The 25,854-nt window shown below is 43.5% G+C and overlaps 1 protein-coding gene across 1 annotated transcript in view; it reads left to right on the top strand.

Annotated features, from left to right (window-relative positions):
* Positions 1-8,734: 8,734 nt before the first annotated feature.
* Positions 8,735-25,854, top strand: part of LOC147886310 (3-hydroxyisobutyryl-CoA hydrolase 1-like) — a 94,440-nt gene continuing 77,320 nt past the window's right edge. Inside the window, exons 1-2 of the mRNA XM_087395496.1 lie at positions 8,735-8,898; positions 13,795-13,875. Coding sequence (XP_087251622.1) covers positions 8,827-8,898; positions 13,795-13,875 — 153 coding nt within the window. The 5' untranslated portion in view covers positions 8,735-8,826. The remainder of the gene's footprint in view (positions 8,899-13,794; positions 13,876-25,854) is intronic.

Below are 25,854 nucleotides of genomic sequence, written 5' to 3'. Positions count from 1 at the left end.
AAATGGAGTCATTACTATATCTATAACATAGCAAGACCAATAACACGACAATTGACTCAATTGCTACCATACAACTAATGCAGCAACTCACCACCTACTATGCTAAAACTAATGCCGGTCGTTGTTATATTAATGCTACCCATTGCTTTAATGCTAATGCCCCCATCCCTAATGATGTGACACACTATCCAACTAATGCCCACCACTTCCTTAACAATGCTAACCGCTACTATAATAATGCTTACTTGGCTGCTTTATTAATGCTGAGTCATTGCTTTATTACACTGCTAACACCAGCCTCGCTACTTTATTAATGCAAAATTTCTACCGAATTTCCACAGCCCTCAAATGCTCTCGGATCACTCTAGCTTCCAATCACTCTACATGTCTACCACCTCCTCGCACTCCATTAGCGCCCATGATCTCATTTCCATAGAAGATCTCACCAACAAAGCTTCATCTACCACTCCCTACTTTGCCATGCCCTCTTCTGCATGTACCATCTCCATTCCACTCCCTAACCAGATGTAGTTGGAACAGTCCCCACAATAGGCCATCCACGAGCTCGAATCTTCATCTTAGCATTCGACCACTTGCACGCTCCACAGACAATGCACCCTAGACACCGCGGATGTCCAAAACTTCTCAAAGCATGTAGTCCAAGTCACCTGGTTCTCACCCCTTGGACAAGATTGGCTCCAGCACCTCCAGGGGGTGGTCCGGCTATACTACCACAACGCCGCATCCTACTAGGCTCTCTAAGACCCAGATGTAGTATCCTACCTCCCGATAGTTGGTTTGCAATTGATCGCTGATAGATTTCCCTACCACCTTAATCTTTGCATGGTAGTGGACTTCACTGATAGATATAATCAGGCTACACACACCAGCAAGGAGATACACATGGACAAGGAGTATCACTACTACTACCAATTCACGATAGAGACAATCCAATGGGCATTCAATCTCCCCGACCTCTCCCAACTATTTGCTAAGCTAAGGACCATGGAGAAGAGGTTGGCCACAATGGTCGACTATAATACAAATGTGCATAGGGGTGGCATCCCCATACACTGCATCAAGAATGCGACACTAGCCAAAATAGATCACGTCGTCACCTTGCTTGTGTAGATCTAGCTTACAAAGCATCATAGTGTGGTGTTATCCAACTTCCTACCCTACCTCCACAAGCCTAAAGACACGAACTCGATAGATTTCTTATACTAGGAAATCATCAGCATCTACACACATGATGAGAAACTCGGCAACCCGATGTTCTTGATGCCCATCATCCATCACCTAACTGACAACCCCATTTCAAAAAGGTTAGGGTGATGCAGAAAGAGAAGTCAATTTACTCTAAGTCCCCTCCACGATATCCATGCCAACGAATCCCTCGCCTAAAAGGAGAGAAGAGCAAGGCCAACAGGCCTAGGAGGAAGCAGCTGCTGCTAAAAGACAGCATGACAAAGAAGCCACACGAGACTTTAAGACGAAAGCAGAAACCCAAAGACAAAGGGAAAGGGAAGTAGATGAGAAACAATGCGAGGCCCTCCTCCAATAGTAGTTTGAAATAGAGCAACTTTGAGCAGAGGAAGAGCAAAAGAAAGCGGTTGACAATGGTCAGCGTCTCCATCATAGCAAGCATCGGGTAAAGAATCCCATTGGTCAGGGGGAATAAATCATTGCCATGACACAAGAGCCCAACCCCCCTCAACAGCCAACAACTAGCCCACACCAGCAGCCTCTACAAGCCCCATTCCTCCACAATATATATCAACAGGCCATGGTGAGCTCTGCACCTCTAGTGCCTACACTTCCGATGAGGGGTACCAAAAACTCTTGATGGAGGATAGCTAGGCGAGGTGGAAAGACATGGCCGGGCAGGGCAGAAAGAGATGGCCAGGCAAGGCAGAAAGAGATAGCCTTCATGGAATCAATTACAGCCTGAATAGTCATCACCAAGAACATCCTTCAACGACAACATGAAATCTTAATGTGGCACAACCTAATGCAATTGTTGCATACCACTGATTGGCTCTAGCAGATAGACGTAGCCCTCCAAAAAGAAAAAGCAGAGCGCCTAGTGGTAGAAGCTAGCAGGCTCTAGGCAGTTGAAATCGGTAAATATTTGGAGCATGAGCTCCAATAGTAAGAAGTCCTAGCCCTTGAATGCTCTAGAACTGACACCCTCTGAGCAGACTTCAAGGCCTTGTAGAGACAGGCAACACGGGGTCAGGAGCAGCATGATCAAGTCTAAGAGGAGAAAAGGGTCTAACTAGTAGCATGCAGCAGTCCAATAGCGTTGACAGCAAATCAACATCCTCTAGACGGTGGATTTGCATGCAGCTCGAGCATCAATCCCTCCACAACAGGAACCAGGTCTCATCCACGAGAGGCTATTAGAAGTGTCATCCCAAGCCTCTACCCTTTGCTTCACCTCACGCATAGTCCACGACATGTTCCACTACTTTTTGCACACAATCTCCATCGTGGTCCTTCCCCATTTTGACAACACACTCCCTTTGCACAACCTTGAAGAGGTTTTTCGCCACACCACCACCCAAGCCCGTCCAATCATCGCCATGGCATATTTTCACGAGGATATCATCCTAGAAAATGATGTGAACATCCTAACTCTCTTTTACCACCCAATTGGATACAGTTTTATCGCATGGACTAGAGTGTTACAGGATTCCCTCAAACTTCACCAAGGCCACTCCCTACTAGAACTAACTAAGCCATTTTTTTTCGAAGGCCAACCTTGCAGTCCAGATTCACTCTGAGAAATCTCAATGGATGCAAGAGTGTGGCCGGAATGATGCTGAATATATTTTCCACCGTCTGTTTTGGGCTGGCCAGCAAAAGGTATCTCCCTACATGCATTATTGTTCTATAGAATAATATTCTCCAAGCAATTCAGAATATGATTCAAATTGGCATACGTCAATTTAACGATTCCCATGTAGCATACCCAATAGATGTATAGCCCAATGACATGGATACGGCTTGGAACCTCTTTAACTCTGCCCCACAACCACCACCACCCTCATAGCCCGACACAACTCTTAGCACAGGCCCCAGCTCAACCCTCTCTTTTCCCCTCATGGAGTCACTCGCACACATTTTGGTAGACGCTTGGGTGACACAAGCGAAAGGCTTGCGCATACCAAGCTCCCACAAGGAGTTGTTCGGGAGTAAAGGCTTCGACAACATTCTTCCAAGATCCCCACGACACGTGAGTCACCACTGGAGACTACACGATTGTACCCGAAGGTATGGTGGAATTTTACCTAGAGAAGAGGGAGCTGAAAAAGCAAGTGGCACATGGATTACCCACAAAGAGCCCACAAAGCAATAAGGATGATGTTCTTCCCTATAGATTTTGTGTGTGTTTGGAGACTCTTGATAGAGCTAATGTTACAAACTTCTCGTGCCATTATGGTAACAAAATCTACTGTCCGATGCAGATGTGGAATACGTATTGTACTTACTGAATTTTGCTCCACGAATGTAGGATGCTCTTTATAATTGTTTGTGTGCAGTCTTTGTTTTTTGCAGAGAATTGGTTGGGGGAGCCATAGGATGACGAATCTGATGGTATTGGTTCTGGAGTAACCATGAATGAAATCCTAGGACATAGTTATCCACCAGACAAATATCAGGTGGTTGCATATGATGTTTAGTAGGATAGATTCTATGTGATTGTACCTTCTACTTGTGCGGTTGTCTGAGGCAACCTCCTTCCGAAGTACCTTTCTCTGGTAATCAATCCAAGCATGAAGGACGAGCAGGATAGGCTACAATTTTGGGGTTTGCTCCCCGATCAGCACCCCATTTGTAATTGGAATTGGATAGTCTATACAACCATGTCGGCCAGTAGGCACTCCACCATGCATTCCAATTTGGTAGATGTTATCTCTTGAAGGTTTTTGCAGAGCTTGCATTGAAATGAGTTTGAAACAAAGGATGTTTGCCCAAATTGTGAGTGTAAAAGATGCATTTTGTAAAGTTTCAAAGTGCAAGGGCTTCAAGGTTGTTCTAATGAGGCATGACAAAGATATTGGCGATTGGGAAGCAAGGACGTATGACCCTATTTCTAAGTGCTAGAAGGACTGAAAGCTCAGGACATGGTGAAGTCTAGGCACCATGAAGGAGCGAGGGATTTGGATCACTTGCTCTCAAGGTATCATAATGCCGAAAGGCAGTCTAGATAAGTTGTTATTTGCAAACAATGAATTCATCCATTTGCAAGTTCGATACAGTATAATATGTGGTTTAGCCACATCACTGTTGGTATCTTCACGAGGAAGGCAAAAAACGGGTTGTGCACATAGATGTGAAACCAAGCAATATTATGTTGGGTGCCAATTTTGAGGCAAAACTTGGAGACTTGGCCAAGCACATGTTATTGATCCTGATGTTATTCCACGATCCATGACTGCGGCAGCTGGCACAATCGGTTACATTGCCCCAAAGATTGCAAGCTTCCTACTATAGAATTTGATGTTTGCAGGTTTGGTATTGTTGTGCTAGAGCTGGCATCTGGGCGACAAAGCTTTCAAGTAGCATTTGCTTCTTACTGGAAAATGTGAGGGAACTGAGCAAACAATGGAGACTAATGGAAGCATTTGCTCCACGCCTGGCTAAAGTTCAACAAAACGGAAGAGGAGAATGGCAAAAACTCTGAATGGTATGAAAGGGAAGGGACAATTGATGCGGGGGGGCATGATGGAAGGTTTTGGGGGAAACGAAAACGATAAATATCAGGTGTGCATATAGAAAGGAAGAAACAACGGATGGAAATTTTTTCAAAGAAGTGAATGTTCATCAAAAAATTTCTTTCCCAATCTTGCATTTGGACATTGTGACTACGAGTAGCCTGACCCGTCTACGATGGGTTTGGGCCCCATTTTTGTGATGCTCCAAACTTGCGATGCATGTAGTCCAGCCCTTTGAGGTCCATGTACGTATAGAAGGATTGGTGTACGTAAATTCATTTACAAACAGATGTTTCACCTTCCTTTGATGCTCTCACTATACTTATCTCCTACCAAACCATAATAAATTTGGAAATTGAGGCTTATCTCTAAGATACACCATACTTATCCCCACTATAAATATTTGGACATTGAGGTTGCTCTTACACAACACCCAAGCTCCCATTGCTCATAAATTCCAACACCAAAGACTTCACCTCCAAAGTAGAGACATAACCCAAGATTTTCACCAGATTTCTGTACCTTAGTCTCCCAAGTATTTGTAGCTCCCTTACAAATATATTGTAAGATCTTTCATCTTTGAGTTTTTTTGCAACAATGACCTTGTTGTCTCGCAACACGCCTTGGTAAGCCACGTGCTCCAAGGACATTTTTGTCATGTAGCGTATCATATGGCGAGAGCATGATGTGTCATGCGTGAGCTACACCATCAAAGGTCTATGTTCATTACTTATTGGGCGTCCGAAGCAAGCCCACTCAATCACAAAAATGGATTGCATAAATATTCTGAATCCTAGCTACACTGCGCCGCGTGCCATGGTATTACTTGCTGTAGAGAAATTGTAGCAAGAGCAGCCAAAAATGATAAGAAATGGCAATGTTGTTTCATTGCAGCCCGAGAAATTGTAACCAATTAGGAAAGGCTTACTTACCACTGCTATTCCGCCCATCGCCGGGCAGCTACTACTAACAACCCATACCCATGTTCACTTCCTTCCTCAAGCTGTGTTTGTGTGGAAAGTCGGGGAAATTGAGGATGCCTTTGAGAGTATCAAAACCTGGAGTGTGGAGGCATGAGAAATAAGTTGCATCCCGATCAATGGCAACTAATTAGTGTGCAATGGGGAAGGTACCTAACCAAATGATTTTTTTGATGCTGCATGGGCGCAACGTAGCTGGGACTCGGATTTTTGCAGTCCTTGCTCTCAAGGGGGTCGTTGTCGAGTATGGATAGTATTTCTATGCTACCTCTGTGCAACCATCTTCTACACCGAGTGATCTTCACACGTTTAGGAATTGTCTCACATCTTGTAGGTACATAGGAAGCTCAATGAATGGACTGCACATAAAATTTCCTTCAATGACAATGTCGAATGCTTTCATTCAAAGATGAAAGAAAGTAATATACTTACCAAAGTAATGCCTGTGATTCTGAAAGTGCCTTTTAGTGTGACTAAGTTGAGTGAAATCTGACTGTTGATACGTAAATTAAGATCTTGACTCCGAATTCAGAGTAGCGATCCCAATTTTACTATGAACGTGTGTTGAGACCTATTGCACGAAATCCGAATACACATGTTCGTCTCCCAAATTACTTAAATCAAGACGAAATAAATGTATAGCAATCAAGATGAGCTACCCTGAATCGATTAGTATATCATCCTCTTGTTCACTATCCAGATCTCCATTGTCGACATTGTCCCAATCGGAGCCCAACACAGACCTTAGATGGTGAAGATCGTGTGAGAATGAAGAGAATGAATGTAGTGAAAGATGCACATTGGATAAGATGAGAGGAACGAAGGAAAGAGAGAGATTGAAGCGAAAAAGATTGAAAGAAGTTATGACAGTTTGAACTCATATGCATGAGCACGTGAGGGTCGCGACTCATGTAGTCTCATGGTGTCACATTATTAACCCACTCATGAAACTCCTCTAATGGTCCTATCGTCAGTTATGGCAGTTTGAATTGACCTACATGAGCACGTGAGGGTCGTGACTCATGGAGTCTCATGGTGTCACATTATTAACCCACTCATAAAACTCCTCTAATGCTCGCCACCTCAAACTCTAAAATAAGAGATATAAGAAGATAAGATGAGATTTTTTCATTGATAGCCTGCATATGACGATTTTATTGATACCATGCACATTTAGAGAATTGATTGTTGCTCTGACTTCACTCTCATAGATTGTAAGTATCGTTGCACTGCTTGATTGTGTGGCACATTACAAGGTTGAACTAGATATCACCGGCCTTGTCTCACAACGTTTCATCACACACTCTTGTCGCCTGACAAACATTTGAAAATGTAATTTTCTTTGGTCAACTATTGCACTATTCAAAACCAATGGACCAAAACTGATAGACCGATGGATCATTACACCCATACACCACGAGGGAAGGGCCCGTTCTTGGTTTTTATAGCGCTCGGAGAGGAAGGACACTGCTTCTCCAACCACACACTACGTGGCTATATTTACTTTTATATATATATATACATACATACATACATACATATACATTACTTGCAACATGGAAAAAGTATATCTTTTAAATCAATTAAATTTATCTATTGATGATTCCTCTCTTTTCATGCAATGATCTTGATGCAAGCGAACATTCTGACTTAATAAAGAAGATAACCAACTTGGATGCAAGATTGAAGGATGACGATAACATTGTATAGACTGTACAACAATGATAAATTATGAGCTCTTGTGAGCACATCCTTATTCATGTATTTGTTGGGCTTCAACGCCTAAAAGGCACAAATCTTTTGGCATCACCAAATTAATACTAAAGTAGCACCCTTGCCATTTGCAAGGAGGATTGGGTTCTAATGGACCCTACATTGTGTCTTGTGTCCGTAATTTTACTCATTCTTTAAAAATTAATAAAATAATGGGAAGCGATCATGAATGAAGGATACAACGACCCTCAAGCCAACTCGGGGTCATCGAATGAATTTATTTCTTGAAAAACAAAGAAATAATCTAGATGAATCATTTTGGTAGATACATAGTTTTTTGCTATGGGAAAGGGTCTTCTTCTATCGCCTAATTTTGCAATATCTCCACCCCCCAACCTCCCGGCCACCACCCAATATAGATCATACATAAACACAATTGCATCGTTTTTTATTGGGAAAAAGGTATCGTTCTATCGGCAAATTTTACAATTGCATGAATGTGAACGACTAATTCAAACGGGTCTCAAGTACTAATTCAAACGAATGCGAAGTAGCTTGCTCTAGGTCGATGCCACCTACTAGTTTAAACCATGCCTTGTGCAATACTAGTTCCAGGGACTTGCAACACTTTTTGGGCGTGTGTGAACTCAATGACAATCCTATTATGAAAGAGGCATCATTCCCAAAGATTCTTTTTTTTTTAAAGTATAAAATTAATTGCTTTTTATTTTTGCGTTGTATTGAAATTGAAAGTGTCAACAACGATCCCATATAGGGTGACTAAGATAGAATCCCGAGCTGCCCTTGGGGTGGAACTCAGGACCGACACGTAAAGTGCCAAGGTCGGCAGAGAAATAATCTTTGTCGTTCGATCACGGCACATACAGAAAGGGAATGCGACCTCCCCATTTCCGGTGAGCCTATTCCCAACCCGATTTTCTGGCAAGCACCAACCACTCTTTCCGACGAGCCTGTTCCCAGCCCGATTTTCTGGCAAGCACCAACCACACGTGGTCCATCGACGTTGTGCAGCCACGTGTGGCATGAACACACCGCGCACATAGTGCCAACAACAGACCAGTGAGCGAGCACCTACCCACCACGTCATACGAGATGCACACTGCGCCACCACCAAACCGCTAGTTCGGTGCGCCGCGTGCCTCGCAATCCGAGCCAACCATTTTCTTGCAGTTTGCCATGCGATTCGCACCGTCCGATTGCCCCGTCCGATCTGCCGCCTGGTCGGCCATGTCGGAAATGCCGAACGGCTGCCATTTTCACGCCGCTTTTCTTCCTCCCGGCAAATTGCCCTATACAAAAACACCCACACGTTTTTGGACGCTTGGTCTAAACGATTTATAAGCCTGTTTTTCCTTAATCGCCCAAATGGAGTACTGCTAGTAACTTTCAACATGGCTCTTCCGTTCTCTTCAACAGTCGGAGTTCATGCGTCTGCAACTGCTGGTGAACCCAACAACGAAGAGGTGATTTCCTTCATATCAAGTTGCTTTTCCGTCACTTGCAACGACGTCATAATCACATGGTTGTCCTTTTTTTATACAATTGCATTCCGTCACATGACGAATTAAAGCTCCGAACACAGTCTACAAACTCGAAATGAATCCATCAATCGAGCAAAGGTCCTTGTCCCCGCTTTTCAATGTTGACATCCTTGGGACCAGGAAGTGATGCGGACTCCTTTGTTCTGGCGTCTTTGTGATATCGACTTCTGAGGGCTAGATCCTTTTGTGCAACATGCAGGCAGAAGCTTCTGCCATACTATCCTTTCAGCTCACTTTTGGATGCAGCTGAGCAATTCTGAATTTATTGAGAGTCTCTTCTAGAGAAAATACCGTGCTACATCTAGAAAAGATGTCCTCCTTAGGCATATTTATCCCAGAATGTATAGGCTATTCTTATCCATTTTGACAATTATGCCCTTTGCACTTCAATATATCTTGTGTCTCTGTGAGAGCCTGCCATGAAGACCACATCGTCAGCATGAGAACATTGTGACATCAAAAGGGCAGCCACTATGTCCACATCAGTGTGCTCCATACAAAGGCAAAGAACAAAGGCCAGTCTTGGTTAATCGATGTTACTGAGACCAGAGGTCTCTTAATATGTGTATACAGAGTTTGTGCAGGTCCATGTTGCCAGGTGTAAATATTGATTGTGCGGCCATTTCAAGTTCGTAAGACCATGTGCAAAGTATCGGCTTACCCATTTTTCCTTGAAAGCTTGAGGTGTTGAGATCAACTAACCCCTCTTGTCTGTGTCCATCATCCAAGGGTTTGCAACCACCTTGTCTTACTTGGACCTACCTGCATGCTTCGTCCATGGGTCCTCATTGCCATTTTGAAGCTCGCCTATAGCTGTAATCAACATTCGTCCTTGTCTGACCGCCTACTGCTGAGCATCAGCCTTCTTGGTCTCATTCACTCCAGCCAAAAGTGGGGGCAGATTACGAAAAGAGAAGAGCTTAGAACTAGAGCATTAGAGAGACATTTCAGATGGGAGACCTCCCTGCTCGAGTAATGTGCTAGTAGCCCCCCTCCTCCATCTGCCCTCACCCTCTCCGCCTGCGGCCTTCTGGCCTGTTCTTCTGTTCCATCCTTCCTATTCTCCTCACTTCCAGCCTGTGAAGCTTTTGCTTACAGGTTTGCTGCAACACCCCCCCCGCCCCCCCCCCTTCCCGGTTTTCTGTTTGTCACCCCCTGGGCTCCGTTTCTTCCCCCTTTGGCCTGGTCGCAGCCTATTTCTGCCTTTCGTAATGGGGCTTGCACAACCCCCCCGGACTCTGTTTTGCTGCCTGAATGCCGGTGCTTTGCCACAGCCTGGCAGCTCATGGGCTGTCTTGGATAGCCCGTTTCTCTCAGCCTGTTTTGGTCTCCCTCCTCCTCCCCTTTCCTCTTCGTATCCTCTACCTTCCCTCTTTGGCAGCCCCTGCTTTCTTCTTAAGCCCTCCCTCCCTTTCCTTTCTTTTCAGCTTCCTTCTTCCCTCTTGCCTTTGTCCCTTTCTTTTTCCTCTTTCCTTCTTGCGGCCTCCCTTCCCTCCCCTTCCCTTTCCCCTCCTTTTGTGTGTAGCTAGTAGTTTGCGTCTCTGTGTTTGTGTAGTGGATAAGGTGAGCCTTTCAGGTTTGGCCAAAGGAGCTCAAATGGCAACATCCTTGACTCCCACATTTTATCACATGTGCTTTCACTTGAGGATAAGACGCAAGTTAAGCATGCAGTATAGGAGCTCAATGCTGGAGCAATCATTGGGCATCATGTGGGTCTCACCCCTGCTAGATGATGGTCCAAGATGGGGTCCTCCCAACACTCCTCTCCTTCCTTGTAAGGAGAAGATTTGCTAGGTCTTTCTCAATGGCCTTCTCCCCTTTCCCTCTTATAAGCACCTGCTGTGGGATGATTTGTACAAAGAAGAGACCCCTCTGATCCAAATTTGAAAATCCAAAACATAGAATGGTACCCTCTAAGAAATCCCAATATACTCTGTTATAAGCTTTCTCAAACGCAAATTGATAGCTTTGTATTAAAAGTGCCCAAAAGAATCATTGGCCTTCATTGGGAAACCAAATTTCAGCAGCCGCCCTTTGGAATAAGATGAAAGAAATCCTCTTTAAGTGAATAATGCATGGTATTAGAGTCGTAAATGCCCTATCAGGTATGTTCCTTAATCATGTCCTAAAAAGCAATGGAAAGGGAGGGTATCAACCCATCTAGGCCTGCACTTGCCCTTGTGGAGGGCAAGAAGTGCAGTGCTAAATTTTAGATTGGTGGAAGGTGCATCAAGTCAGATCCTGATGTTGGTTTCACCAATGCTGGAATAACTCGCTAAACTCTTATGTATGGCATCATCTTTGGTAGGCATGTTAGGATCTGTTGAAAGGAGGCGGCATAAAAATCAGTAGATATATATATGATGGCATCGGGATCTAATCGGAAACTTCCATAGGAATTTAAAAGGACTCCCGTGCATTGAAGGCATACTTTGGTCTCTAATCTGTGGATCAGCCCTTGTTGCAGCATGGCACTCCTGAATCCAAGCATTTGTAGGCCGTTTCTACTCTTGCCTTTCCAGGGCTGCTAACTTTTGTTGGAGGCTAATCTCCAATTTGAGAATCTCATGTCTCTTGGTATTGGCGATCGTATGATAAAAATCACAAATGCCAGAGAGGGCTGCTGTCACATATGAAGGAGATGGTACTCCACCCCACAAATGAGACGCGTGAATTTGTAAAAACATCCTCCTCATACAAGGCATCTGGAATTGTGATATTGGTGGAGGGGCGTCTCAAACGAGGCTAAAAAATCATCATAACCACCAAAAAGAGAAACCCTTGTCAAACGCATACCGAGATATGGCTGCCTAATGTCCATGCCCAAACATCAACATAAAATCTATCTATTCGTGCATGGATGGGCATCTGCATGAGCAAATGAGGCGAAGTGTCATCATTTGTCCAAGCATCTTTGCCATTGAATTGGATAGGATGGCATCCCAAGCTGCTCTCTCTAGTGAGTGAATGCCACCTTCTCTTCCTCCTTTTTTGTCTGAGGGCAACTCCACCATGTTGAAGTCACCTCCGTGAGTTTGCAATGGCAGCCCAAGAGACGAGTTCCTTCTAGAAAAGGACACCATTCCCTCTATTGTTGGGGACATAAAGGTTGGAAGACCAACCTTACGTCCCTCGGTCAATAATATGGACACAATGACCCTATGTCTTGGAACCCGATACGATCTGATCACCTCTACTCTGGAAGTGAAGGGGGGGTCTCTGTGACCAGCCGAAAAGAAGCTCCAATTGCGGCTAGTACACTTGAGGCTACGTGGGAATTTGATGAAGAGTGAAGTCTTTTGCCTGTCCTCCTCTACAAGGTTGAGCCCTAAAGAGAAGGCTTGAAGGAGATCTTCCTAGAACCAAGCGCTAAGGGACTAGACTTGAGCACTGTGCTCGTGGCTCCAAGAGAGTCAAAGGTCAGCTGGAAAAGAAGCTTTGCCCTAGTAATCAAGTATCATAAAGGCATGGTGAGGTTCGAAGGTAACGCCTGTAACATGCAACAGTAATCTGATCGTGTAATCACAGCAAGACCTTCTTTAAACCTCTAGCGAGGGATTAGCATTATGCACCATAGAGAGAGAAAGGAGATAAGGGTAGAGAGAGAATGGAGTCGACATCCGATTGGGTCCGTGTACCCATTAAGGGTCCCCTTTCCCAATCAGGGGAGGATTTGCTTTATACTTGGAGAACTGAGAAATACAAATAACACTCTTCGAGAGAGCATGGAAATGCGCTTCTGAAGAGTACACTGTGCACACGTATTGCAGACCCAAAGACCTGAGAGGCAACGCCAACTAATACCGAAACCTTGATGCTGTCCACACTGACAATTTAGGGCACTTCTGCAAGGCAAGAAAGAGGCTTGTGCTGTCCACTGGGATGCAGGGTTACTACGTGAATGTGACAGTGAAAGCCAGGAGTAATAGATTCTAAAGAGAGCTGAGAGATGACTGAAATATAGAGCTGAGAAGTGAGCTGTGCAAAACTGTAAAGAAAGCTGTAAAGAGCTGCTGAGACAGTACCCTAACCTTACTCCGTTTGCTGGTCCGAATCCTCAACTGTGGTGCTGCATATACACCTTCCGAACAGGCTGAGCTGAAGCCAAAAGCTGAGGCTGATCAGGGCCAACTTTGGAGGTGTTTAGGGCTGCACACAAGAGGCTGGAGGGGAGCTATTTTGGAGTACTGAAGGTTGGGGAGCTGGATGGGAAATGAGGCATGGAGGCCCCCTTTATATAGGGCTGGAAGGGCTGAGCCAACCAGCCCAAAATGGCCGACTTTCTAGTCGGTTATTTAAAATTTTGGGGCTGGTAGGCTGGTCCCTTGGCCCTTTTAATCTTATGAATGACTATCATGAGATTGAAACTGCACTATGTTGTGCTTTTAGAGGATGAGTTTGGGAATGTTCCTGGATTCATCTAGGTATATTGCTGCAATGTCTACTTTAGAACATTTAAAGATTTTCTTTGTGGTGGGTATCAATAGCAAAGTCTTGGATTTCAATAATGCATGCAAGGAGACATGCTCATTGAAAGCTTGATGTCAAAATGATTACTATCCTTTATTTTTTTAACGCAAATTCTAGTTCAGGTTATATATTCCAACAAAAATTCTAAATTTGTATGATTGGACTTATTCTAGTCTTACAAAAGTATATATATATATTCCAAGTTTGCAGAAATGTCTAATTTGGAACTTTCATTGTGGTGGGACTCATCAAAAGCAAAGTCTTGGATTTCAATAATGCATGCAAGGACACATGATCATTGAAGCTTGCTGTCAAAATGGTTGCTATCCTTTATTTTTTTAAATGCAGATTCTAGTGGAAGAAATCAATCATGCAAGGGTGGTCATCTTAAACAGGCCTCGTCAACTAAACGCTCTTTCGCATTGGATGGTATGCGTTCATTTCTGCTTGCCTATCATGTTGTGAATAACTGCTTGCTTATCATTAGCTTCTCTTTGGTTTGCATAACTTAAGGCACCAAGAAAATGACTCTGCTACATATTGTGCAAACTGATGGAGCAATATTTGTGTCTACATCTTTACATAGAACATGCCTTGAATTTGTCCTTGAGCTACATTTTTTCTTGTTGTTTTTGTGGTAGAGAATCTAGTTGTACTACAAGAAATTCATGTCAATTTTCCTCACTGTCCTTATTGTTTGTCTATTTGTGGATATTACCAGAGTGGATCTTAAAATTGGATCAATGTCAAGATTGAAGGTGGAAGGCAATTAAATGAAACCTATCATAAAATTGGACAAGTGTCAAGATAGATGAAGATGGAAGACTACATACAATAAGAGTGGTATACTTGCTTTGGGCCTATAAGTAAATGGTTTAGAGTTGTAGAGCGCATGTGCACAGCGCATGTGCACATTTCATACAAGGCATAGCAAACAGTGAAATTGGATATGAAAAACAGCCGTTATAGGCAAGAGGATTGTTTCAACTTATAGTAAAACAATAATATGATGGGAACCTAAAGAAGAAAATGCTTACCTTTTCACAGCTTTAGCTGGATTGCCTATTTTAGACAGTCGATAAAGCTGGAACCCCTACTAAAAGATGTATGGCTGTAGGAGCAGCAATGATATGGCATCTAGCCACGTGGTAGGTTGGCAAATGGTCTGGCAAATAGTTGCATGGAAGTCGACAAATGACATGGAAATGTGCCGGTCTGTGTATGCCTTATTACATGGCTCTCCAGATTCTTACTTTGTTAGAAGGTCCAGAGAATCTTCAATGAGCTCTGTTATTGATGTTCTAACTCCACCTCATGTGATGCTTTGAGTCTTGTGCCAATCTTTTGTCTCCTTGTAGAATGCTCTGACGCCTTTATCATAGTAGGTGAGGAGTTTCGAAATGCCAAGTTTCGAAACATGTTTCGGGGCAAACCCGAAACGTCTGTAAAAACGTTTCGTGCATAATAGGGTATTTAAACATATATTTCTTTCCCAAAAAAAAAAAGCATTTTAGATTGTTACCACCAGATGTCCAATATCTGAAAAAAACTCTGAAACGTAGTGCACAGACATTTGATATGTCACCTAGAACTTGAAATCGGATGCTTGAAACATATTACTAATTTCTAAATCAGAAAATTAATAACACATCATTGTAGATTCAAGCATTAATGGTCATATTTAAGAATTGAAAAAGTTACATGGAATCATGAATCATTCGAATCTGTGCTGCACTTGGACGGGCTAAAAGGCAAATGTACGGGCTGAAGGTCGATTTCAGCATACAAGCGATGTACAGGTGGCCCTTTGAGACGTATGGGTGGTGAAAGTGCGACATGACACCAGATTTTCCAAAATCAAGAAAAATTGGGGTTTTTGGGGGGCCCCGAAATGCGCGTTGCAGAACCGAAACGTTTTGTACGTTTCGGGCTGTCACCACAATGTAAATATCCTAAGTCAAAGTACAGTTGACCATTTATTTGATCATAATTAAAGAGATTTCATATGTATTAATTATGGTCAAAGAGTTCTTTTAATGGTCAAAGATACTTGACTCTGGTCAAGTAAACCTGACTTCGGTGGGGGAGACTTGGTATATTACCAAGAGGGTTAACTATGGTTAACCAGAGAACCACAGAGCTGACTACGGTCAGAGAGTGTTGACTTCGGTCAACGAGACTGGGCATGCACCAAGAGGGTTAACTACGGGTAAACAAGATGTGCCAACTTCGGTTGGAGAGTTGTGCCAACTTCGGTTGGAGAGTTGTGCCAACTTCGGTTGAAGAGACTTGACTATAATTAAGGCGCCTCGACCCTTGGTCAAAGCCCTTAATTATAATCAAGAGCGTTGACTTCGGTCAACCAAAAAATAAATATATATTTTTATATTTGTTATGTGTGGATGCCCCCCGTGACTAGAATTAGTCCACAGTGTGTTATTTGCATGCAAAGCGCTAACAATTAATGGGTGCCATGGTAGTGCGCTTTAATTAATTGTTGCAGGTACTAGGAAGAGTGATTTTTCCTAAGCGCTACAGGAGCCTTACAAGAGTCTAGGAGGTAGTTTGCGTGACCAAGTGCTTTGAAGACTCTAGAGTTGCCCTTAGTGGCATGTAATTAGGAAAGTAATGTAGAAATTGACAAGTGGCTTGTCGCCAAGAAGGGAAGCCTTAGAGCTTATGTAATATTTATTCACGTTTGGATTTATGGAGGAACAGCCTCCACGTTGAACTCTTGTACTCAATTTTCTCTCAAGTAATAAAAACTTTGGGGGGGGGGGTCCAGCCCGAGGATTGTCCTAGGCCCTAGTGTATTTGTTGAGAGAGGGAGAGGAAGGGCAATTGAGAGTGTCTCTACTGTCTTTTACGAGGAAGGTTTCATTGGTATCAGAGCCTAGGCTCATAGCGTTTTAAGGCTGTGACGATTCTAGCAAAGGGAAAGAAAGTAGAGACCCATCGTGACCACGTAAAGCATCGTGCAATGTATAGCCTGTTGGCAAATGCAAAGCGTGGTGATTAAATGTTTGCAGACAGAAAGCTCAGGCGGTGAGTGATTGGGTCTATGTGACAGTCCGTGAAGGTAACAAAACGTGGTCACGAGGCGTTTGCAGGCGACACGAGCGTCGTTTCTGAGAATTGGCTCTGGCGTTGGGAGATCACGGGGAGCTAAAGAGGCATCACACATTCCAGGCTTGGTGTGGTATTAAAGATAGACGAAACTGGAGCATCAGATCGGTGCTAGGCAAGCTAGAAACCAGGCGGAACCATTGACGGACTACGTAGGCTCCACAAAGCTTCTGCTATACGGCGCGTTGTGATGCGAAAGCTCCTGCAGCTGGAACTCGTCTAGGCGTGAATTGACGGAGAATAGATGGGCTGACTATGTTGAGCGCTGACAGGATTTCCAAGTTCCGTCGTCGATTCCTTGCGCAGGCACTAGGTGTTGCAGAAGAAAACACGGCGCTGGCGCGATGCGCGATGCTGACTGACCAGCCAAGGTCTCAAACCTTAGGCTGATGTGGTAGACCTGACACGTGGCAGGGGTAGTCTTCATAGGTCAGCAGACACGTGGCACACAAGTGATGTGGCGGCCACACGTGCGAGCTGATGTGGCACACGTGTGGATGCTGACGTGGCAGTGGGAGCTAATGCTGACATGGCAGCATATGCAGGGTGATGACATGGCAGGACGTGGCAGACTTGGGTCAGAGCAACCCGTGTCAAGATTAACTACAGTTAGTCAATCATGGTTTTGTTGACCTTGGTTAGAGGTCCAGCCAATTTGATCTAACCAGACCAATCTGGTTAAGGGAACTGAATCCCACTCACTTAGACTCTGGTTAGAGTCTAGTCCAGTTGACTAGACTGGTCCAGCTAACCACAATCTCAGTCTGGTTCAGTTAGCCAGATTCCAGTCTGGTTCAACTACTTCAGAATCTAGTTAATCTGGTTAGAGGTCTAGTTACAGACCAACTAGACCAGAACCAGTCAGTCTGGTTAGAGTAACCAGTAGTTACCCATCTGGTTACTGTCAACAAAAAAGAAAAGAAAAGACAGTTGCAGAGACTGTTTCTGCTAGCAGTTTTCACCTATCTGAGAGAGTATTTACTGTCAGAAAAAGCAGAAATCAGAGAAAATCAGAGATTTGCAGAAAAAGAGTATGCATGCCTTTGAACAGTGAAAAGAGGGAAAAACAGATGCTTTTTGAAGACATTTGCAGTAGCCAGAAAAGATGCACACAGCTTTAAGTTTATGCCTTGAGTTGACAGCCCGGTACTAGCATAGATTGTGAATGCAAGACACCTCTTGTTGAGGTAATTTTCTCTCTGAAAAGCAAAGGCTGCTTACATCAGTTGCATACACAGTGTGTGTGAGAAACTTGCAGATCTCAGACGAGTTATAAGAGAATGGCTCAATCACCTATCCAGAGGGAATCACAAGATAGGGATGCACATCCAAGACAGAGAAGTGTGCAGCAAAATCAGCAAGAATTTGAGCAGATGGTAGGCACTCATATGCAAGAGATGGAAAATCTCAGAAGGGATCCAAGAGCTCAGCATTTGTTTCAAGCAGAAGCTATGCCTAATGCAGCGTATGATGTGCCAATGCCAGAGGCACACTCTTGTGTACAGCCAGAGAAAGAGAGATCTCATAGGGGACGGTCTCATAGCAGGAAGAGATCGAGGCATCATCACCAATCTCCCAGTCCTTCACCGTCTGCCTCGAGCTCGACTTCTGTATCTTCTTCTTTATCATAAAAACCATCCAGGAAAAGAAGGAAACACAAGAAGTCTGTCTTCCAGAGAGACTAAGGAATTCAAAGAGGAAGGTAAATCTATCAAGTTTATGACCTACAATGGACAATATGGTTATATAGACAAAGCATTGCAGTTCATCAGGCAGTTTGATGCTGCATTCGGTATAGAAAAGTTTTCAGGATCCTCCAAGTTAAGAATGGTACAATTTGCACTTGACAGCGAGAGCTAGTGCATGGTGGAGTGCATAGACCACATATGGGTCAGCCCCAAAGAGGTGGAAGGACTTCAAGAAAGCCTTCTATTAGCAGTTTATGCCTAAACAGTTTAGAGATCATGTTCTTCAATATTGGGACAGTTTGCATATGGATGTAGGAGATACAATGGATGTGTACAACCAAAAGTTTTGGGATGCTTATTTGCAGGTTGCACCTTTCAAAAAGATCTCCAAAGGAACCCAAATGAGAAAGTACAGAGCAGGTCTCAGTCCAAAAATTCAGGTAGTAGTGAATGCTTTGGAGGCAAAGAACATTCAAGACCTTATGCATTCAGCTTCAGTAGCTAGTCTTGTGCCGTTACAAGATCCATCTACAGTACTATCCTTGCATGCAGGATGTGCTAAAAGAAGAAAACTGATTTTTCAAAATCAAAAAAGAAAGAGTATCCCAAGGTTGAAAAGAAAGCGTTTCAGCCTCAGAAGCTGAGGGGTACTCAGTTTTCAAAGACATATAAAGGCAAATTCCCATTCACTCCTGAACAGATAGCTGAGTTTCGCAGAGATGGGAAATGCTTTAAGTGTGGCAAAGAGGGGCATGTGGCTGCCCAGTGCCCGGAAAAGCCTTCAACTTCGAAGGGAAAAGAGGTAGAGAAGCCACGGGGACCGCAAAAGCGAATGGCAGGAGGAATTCCTGACATACTGGTCATGTTTTAAACCCAGAAGAACGAGAATTGCTGCTATCATTGGGCAAAGTCAGAGACCAACAAGCACTGATTTTATTTGATCCAGGGGCTACTGATAACTTCATATTAGAAGACCTAGCCCTGAGGCTGGGACTAAAGACGGAGGAGTTGGGCAGGGCTTTGGATGCTGATCAGATGTTCTGTGGGAACCCTGTGCCAGTCACTCCCTTCATAGGGAAGCTCCGTCTTCATGTACAAAGTTATGTGGATCAGGAAGACTTCTTCATTTCTCCATTGAAACATCATGATGTAGTCTTGGGTATGCCTTGGTTCCATGGCAAGGGAGTGAAGTTGACTCTTCCTGAAAGAGTGCTGGAGTTTGTACATAGGGGCAAAGTATATCGTGTGGTTGCTAGGAATAGAGGGGAAACTATTCCCATTGTATCAAATAGTTCTGTTGGAAAAGAAATAAAGTTTGCAGTTTCAGCTCACATGATTTTTGTGAAAGAGAGAGATGTGGAAATGCATGTTGAAATAAGTGAGGCAGATCAAAATAAATTTCAGTTTCTTGAAAATTTTAAAGATTGCTTTTGTGACGCTTTGCCAGGGGAGCTACCCCCTGAGAGACCTAAGGATCATGGCATAGAACTCATTTCTGGTAGCGAGCGAGCCACCCAATAGGCCCCCATACAGAGTTAGTACAACTCAGCGAGGAGATTATGACTCAGGTGCAGGACTTGTTGTCCACGGGGTTGATTGAGCCCAGTTCTTCTCCTTTTTGTTCCCCTGTTTTGCTAGTATAGAAGAAAGATGGCTGATTCCGTATGTGCGTCGATTACCGCGCACTGAACAAAATGATCATCAAGAATAGATTCCCTATTCAGCGCATTGATGATGTGCTGGACCAGTTAAATGGAGCTTCAGTTTTCAACATGATAGACTTAAAGAGTGGCTATTACCAAGTGAGGATACAGCCTCAGGATGTGCATGAGATAGTGTTCCGCACTACTTTTGGGTTGTATGAATATCTGGTGATGCCTTTTGGATTGACAAATGCCCCAGCTACTTTCAATAGGATGATGGATCATATCTTCCGACCCTACAGACAGTTCACCGGTACCTTCTTCGATGACATAATTGTCTTTTCTAAGTCCGAAGAAGAGCACAAGGAACATCTTGCTATAGTGTTTCAAGAGCTGAGAATCATCAGCTCTATGCAAACAGCAAGAAAAGTGAATTCTTCCTGGAAGAAATCCATTACTTGGGGCATATAATATCCAAAGATGGGATACGGATGGATCCGGCAAAGATTCGTGCCATTCACGAATGGTCAGAGCTGAAAACTGTGCATGAAGTTCGAAGTTTCCTAGGCCTGTGTTCTTACTACAGAAGATTTATCAGGCATTTTGCGGATATAGCTGCTCCACTCCATGATCTTACTAAGAAAAATGCAGCTTTCAGATGGGGAATTCCTCAAAAGACAGCCTTCACCACACTCAAGGAGAGGCTGACTACAGAGCCAATCTTAATCGTTCCAGATTTGTATCAGCCATTTGATGTGGATTGTGATGCTTGTGGGGAATGTGTTGGGGCTGCATTGCATCAGAATGGTCATGTAGTGGCCTATGAGAGTAGGAGACTCCGGGATGCAGAGAGATATCTGGGAATCTAAGAGAAAGAGTTATTGGCTGTAATCCATGCCATCCATACATGGAAGCATTATCTTTTGGGTGCAGATTTTACTGTTAAAACAGATCACCAAAGTCTGAGATATCTTCTAACTCAGACAAAACTTTCCGAGAAGCATATGAAATGGGCAAATATGCTGTCAATGTATCATTTACAGATTGTCCATACGCCAGGAATTCGGAATAGAGTGGCAGATGCCTTGTCCCGAAGACCCGAGGTCAACAATGTGACTATTGCTTATCATCAAGACCTGGAAGGCATGAGGGAGCAATATGCTAATGATGCAGATTTTGGCTAGATTTTACAGCAAATGCAAGAGGGGCAGTCCACCAGTCACTATTTCCTAAAAGATGGGTATCTAATGAACGATGACTGCCTATGCATCACCCAGGAGATGAGGAAATTTTTTTTGGAGGAATGCCATGCACCTCCCTATGCTGGACATAGAGGAATTACAGCAACAACTCTAGCACTAGAGAGGTATTTCTTTTGGCTAGGGATGCAGAAAGATATACATCTGTTTGTTACTGAATGCCTTACGTGTCAGAAAGTGAAGTATGATAGACGGAAGGCACCTGGCCTACTTATGCCTCTTCCTGTGCCTCAGGCACCGTGGGAAAGTATTACAATGGACTTTATTTTTGATTTACTAAGATCAAAGTCAGGGAATGATGGATTTGGACTATCATTGATAGATTCAACAAGCAAGCTCATTTCATTCCGGTTCGCAAAACCATAAAGGCAGATCATATGGCTAAGCTTTTCATGGCACAGATCTTTAAGCACCATGGTATGCCTAAGTCCATTGTCAGTGATCGAGATCCGAGAATGACCAGTCTATTCTGGAGAGCTTTATTTGATAATATGGGGACGAATATGAAATTTTCTTCTTCTTTCCATCCCCAGACAGATGGTCAAAGCGAAGTAGCAAATTCTACAGCATTGGATATGCTGAAATGCTACGTGGGTGACCAAGGTTCATAGTGAGAAAAGTACCTACCATTGGTAGAGTTTGCTTACAATAATACAGTACACAGCTCCACAGGGAAAGCCCTCTTTGAGGTCATCTATGGGAAGGTGATTCTGCCACCTATCCTGAGGACCAAGGAGGAAATATTTGCAACTGATCAGTTTGTGAGAGACCTCCAGACGGCTTACAGCCAAGTCTGGACAGCAATTGAAAGGTCTCAAGAGAAGCATAAAAGAGTTGCAGATAAGCATAGGAGACAGTTAGATCTCAAGGAAGGGGATTGGGTATTTTTAAAGTTCGAGAAAGCTAGGCTCCGCAAGTTTAAAGGCAAACAGAAAGTGTATGCAAAGTTATCTTCCAGGTATTATGGCCCTTTCAGGGTTACAGAAAGAATAAATGAAGTTGCATATAGGTTAGCATTGCCAGAGCATTGGAGGATTCACAATGCATTCCATGTGAGTCTTCTAAAGAAATTCCAAGGGCTAGAGGCTACACAGCCAGTATCAGAAGATCCACCAGAAGTGGATGAGTTGGAGGAGGTCCTTCAGCCAGAGTAGATTGTGTACCATACTGTACGCAAAGGCCCTCAAGGCAAGGAGTTTTACAGGTATCTTGTAAAATTCAAGAATTATACGGCATTAGATGCCAAGTGGATGAAGACATGTTGTCCGATCATCCACAGCTTTTGGATGTTTACAAGGAAGCTTTTTAGTTGAGGTCAATTGAATAGAAGTCGAGGGGATGTCACCACAATTTAAATATCCCAAGTCAAAGTACAGTTGATCATTTATTTGATCATAATTAAAGAGTTTTCATGTGTGTTAATTATGGTCAAAGAGTTCTTTTAATGGTTAAAGAATTGACTATGGTCAAAGATACTTGACTCTGGTCAAGTAAACTTGACTTCGGTCGGGGAGACTTGGTATATTACGAAGAGGGTTAACTATGGTTAACCAGAGAACCATAGAGCTGACTACGATCAGAGAGTGTTGACTTCGGTCAACGAGACTTGGCATGCGCCAAGAGGGTTAACTACGGTTAACCAGGATGTGCCAACTTCGGTTGGAGAGACCTGACTATAGTTAAGGCGCCTCGACCCTTGGTCAAAGCCCTTAATTATGATCAAGAGCATTGACTTCGGTCAACCAGAGAATAAATATATATTTTTATATTTGTTATGTGTGCACATGTGTTCAGTGGGGACGCCCACCGTGACTAGAATTAGTCCACAGTGTGTTATTTGCATGCAAAGAGCTAACAATTAATGGGTGCCATGGTGGTGCGCTTTAATTAATTGTTGCAGGTACTAGGAAGGGTTATTTTTCCTAAGCGCTATAGGAGCCTAACAAGAGTCTAGGAGGCAATTCGCATGACCAAGTGCTTCGAAGACTCTAGAGTTGCCCTTAGTGGCATGTAATTAGGAAAGTAATGTAGAAATTGACAAGTGGCTTGTTGTCAAGAAGGGGAGCCTTAGAGCTCATGTAATATTTATTCACGTTTGGATTTATGGAGGAACAGCTTCCACGCTGAACTCTTGTACTCAGTTTTCTCTCAAGTAATAAAAACCTTCGGGGGGGGTCCAGCCCGACGATTGTCCTGGGCCCTAGTGTATTTGTTGAGAGAGGGAGAGAGGGAGAGGGAGAGCAATTGAGAGTGTCTCTGCTGTCTTTTACGAGGAAGGTTTCACGGGCCTACTATGGTGGCCCTTTGTTTCCTGCTCCACTATGCCTCTAACAAGGGTAGGTTCGACAAGGCTCCACTAGTTTGTTTCTTGCTCCAATTTGCATTACCTTCAGGCAGCTTTATCATCTCATAAGTTGGCTAGAGAGTTGGGAGATATCAATGAGCATTGGAAGAGTCAGATTTGTCACTTGGCCAAGTTTGAGTTGAGGGTCCACATCATCTTAGGACAGTTGTATTTCATAATGAGTGTATAGCGCTAGCATTTCTGAGCTAGCTCAGGGTTGTGCTCTACTAGTCCACTTTGTACTATGGGTCTGCCTGCTCTACCTCATTGGTGGAGCGCACTGCCTTGTGCGCTGTGTGCTTTGCATTGCTCCTCCAAGTAGGTACCCCATGTTTTCTCCACACGCCGTATACAAGACAGAGGCAAGCTAGCATGTAAGGGGGCAAGCTGAGTAAGGTAGGAGTACTGGGGGAAGAGAGCAAGATGGAGAGGGTGAGGAGGAAGCAAGGAGATTGCAAGGGGCATGGTTTGTGCAGCGATGGTGAGGGGGCAGAAAGGGAAAGGAAGCAGCAGCAAGCATCGGCCTTATGAGAAACAATCAAGTCCAAATTTACCATACCAGGGAGAAGACTAAACTCACTCTCTCCTACTAACTGTTGACACTATAGAGATAGAAACTGAGAGAATACTGCACTCACAAAATACAAGTGAGAGCTGTGAGGTGGGTGTGAGAACTGAGGGGGAATCGGGGGTCCTTCAAATATAATTCTATAAATGTTTGCCCAAAGGATTGAATACAAGTGTATAAAGAAAGGAGAAAAACAATGTATAGAGGGAACAAATCCCTCACTGTAGAAAGGAAGAGGAAAAAGTACTGTATGGAGGGAACTAGAGTTGTAAACTGAGGGCCTACTCGGATGCACACCCTACACCCTGCTGCTGCTGTCCATGCGATGAACCCTGGTCCTGAAGGGAATTGGGAGGGAGCTGGACTGCTGCTACGTGCCTGGCCTGATCCTGCCCATGAAGACTGCTGCTGGCTGGGGATAGATCTCCCCTGAACCAGCCCTAGAAGTGAAGGAGAAATGCGGGCCTGAGGGCTGCCGTTACAGGCCCACAGGGCTCCTGAAATGGGCCGACCAGGTCCCTGTACTGACTGACCAGACCCTTGGAACTATCCCAACCAGAATCAGGCCTGTCTTGGCCAGCCGACCTGGCCCTTGAATGCCATGTGGCTGGCTGCTACCTAGCGCTGTTGCAACGCCCTGCAGTGCTGCCTAGGAGGAATCTGAGCTTTGCAAAGACATTCTTCAAGAATATACACAGAAAATGGGCCTCCCGTCGCCTATCTACCATACAAGAAGAAGTGTTTGTGTCTACAGTAAAAGCCTGTTTAAATTTCAATGAAAACCATGTTTTCTCTAATTCAATGGTAAGGCTCATTTGCTTCCTTCTATTATCTCTAAGCTTATGTAAACAACATTATTCTTCTAGAATATACACAGAAAATGGGCCTCCTGTTGCCTATCTACCATACAGAAGAGGTGTTTGTGTCTACAGTAAAAGTTACAAGAAAGTGTTACGAAGGAACTCCAGCAAAAAATAAAAAACAAGTAGGCATTACAGTGGCTATGGCAACTTTACTAGCTCTTCATGCAAAAGCTCATACACATATTGTTAAACTTTTCTTTTGACTTCTTTAGCTTGTGTACATGTGAATATATGTAATGCTTTGTCTATTCATCATGTTCGACAATATTGCTTGACATTATATCTAACAGTGTTATCGGATCTAGATGTTAATGGACAAGTTGCAGTTTCTGTGAAGATCTTTGCATTTACGAAAGTCGAATAATGTTTGTGATTCAAATGTGATAAAGCCCTAATAGACTAAGCCACAACAAGCAAAAAAATACAATGAAATCTGTACTAACCTATAAATATCATAATAACACAACATTCACAATTAGCAATTCCATTCTATTTTGTAGAAATGTTAAAATAGCTATTAACTCATTAGCACGACCTTTAATATCTAGTTTAAAATTTATAGAAAATAAAATAAAACTGCTGATTATGGATGTTGCGTTATTGTTATGATACTTAATAGGTTGGTATAGTTTTATTGTATTTTTTAGCTTGCATTGGTTTAGTCTGTTAAAACTCTTCCAATTGGTTCAAGAGTACATGATTTCTTTGGAGTATGTGTACATTGAGTGACATGATGTGGGCATCAATTAGTTTGCAAATTCTAAACTAAATATGCGCAGGGCAATTGCAAGCGCATGAAGCTGTCAAATCTCTTGGAAATCCTTCTCAAGCAATAGTAATGGTTGTTACAAAGTGAGAATGTATGTCATTTCCATGTCAATGATACCTATTATCCTGACTTGGACATTAGCTAGAAT

The sequence above is a fragment of the Dipteris shenzhenensis genome, chromosome 24 (genome assembly GCF_047967505.1).
Source record: "Dipteris shenzhenensis isolate YYH24624 ecotype China chromosome 24, Dip_SZ_1.0, whole genome shotgun sequence".
Lineage (NCBI taxonomy): Eukaryota > Viridiplantae > Streptophyta > Polypodiopsida > Gleicheniales > Dipteridaceae > Dipteris > Dipteris shenzhenensis.
The sequence above is the reverse complement of the archived record's forward strand: the minus strand, read 5'-3'. Positions and strand labels throughout refer to the sequence as shown.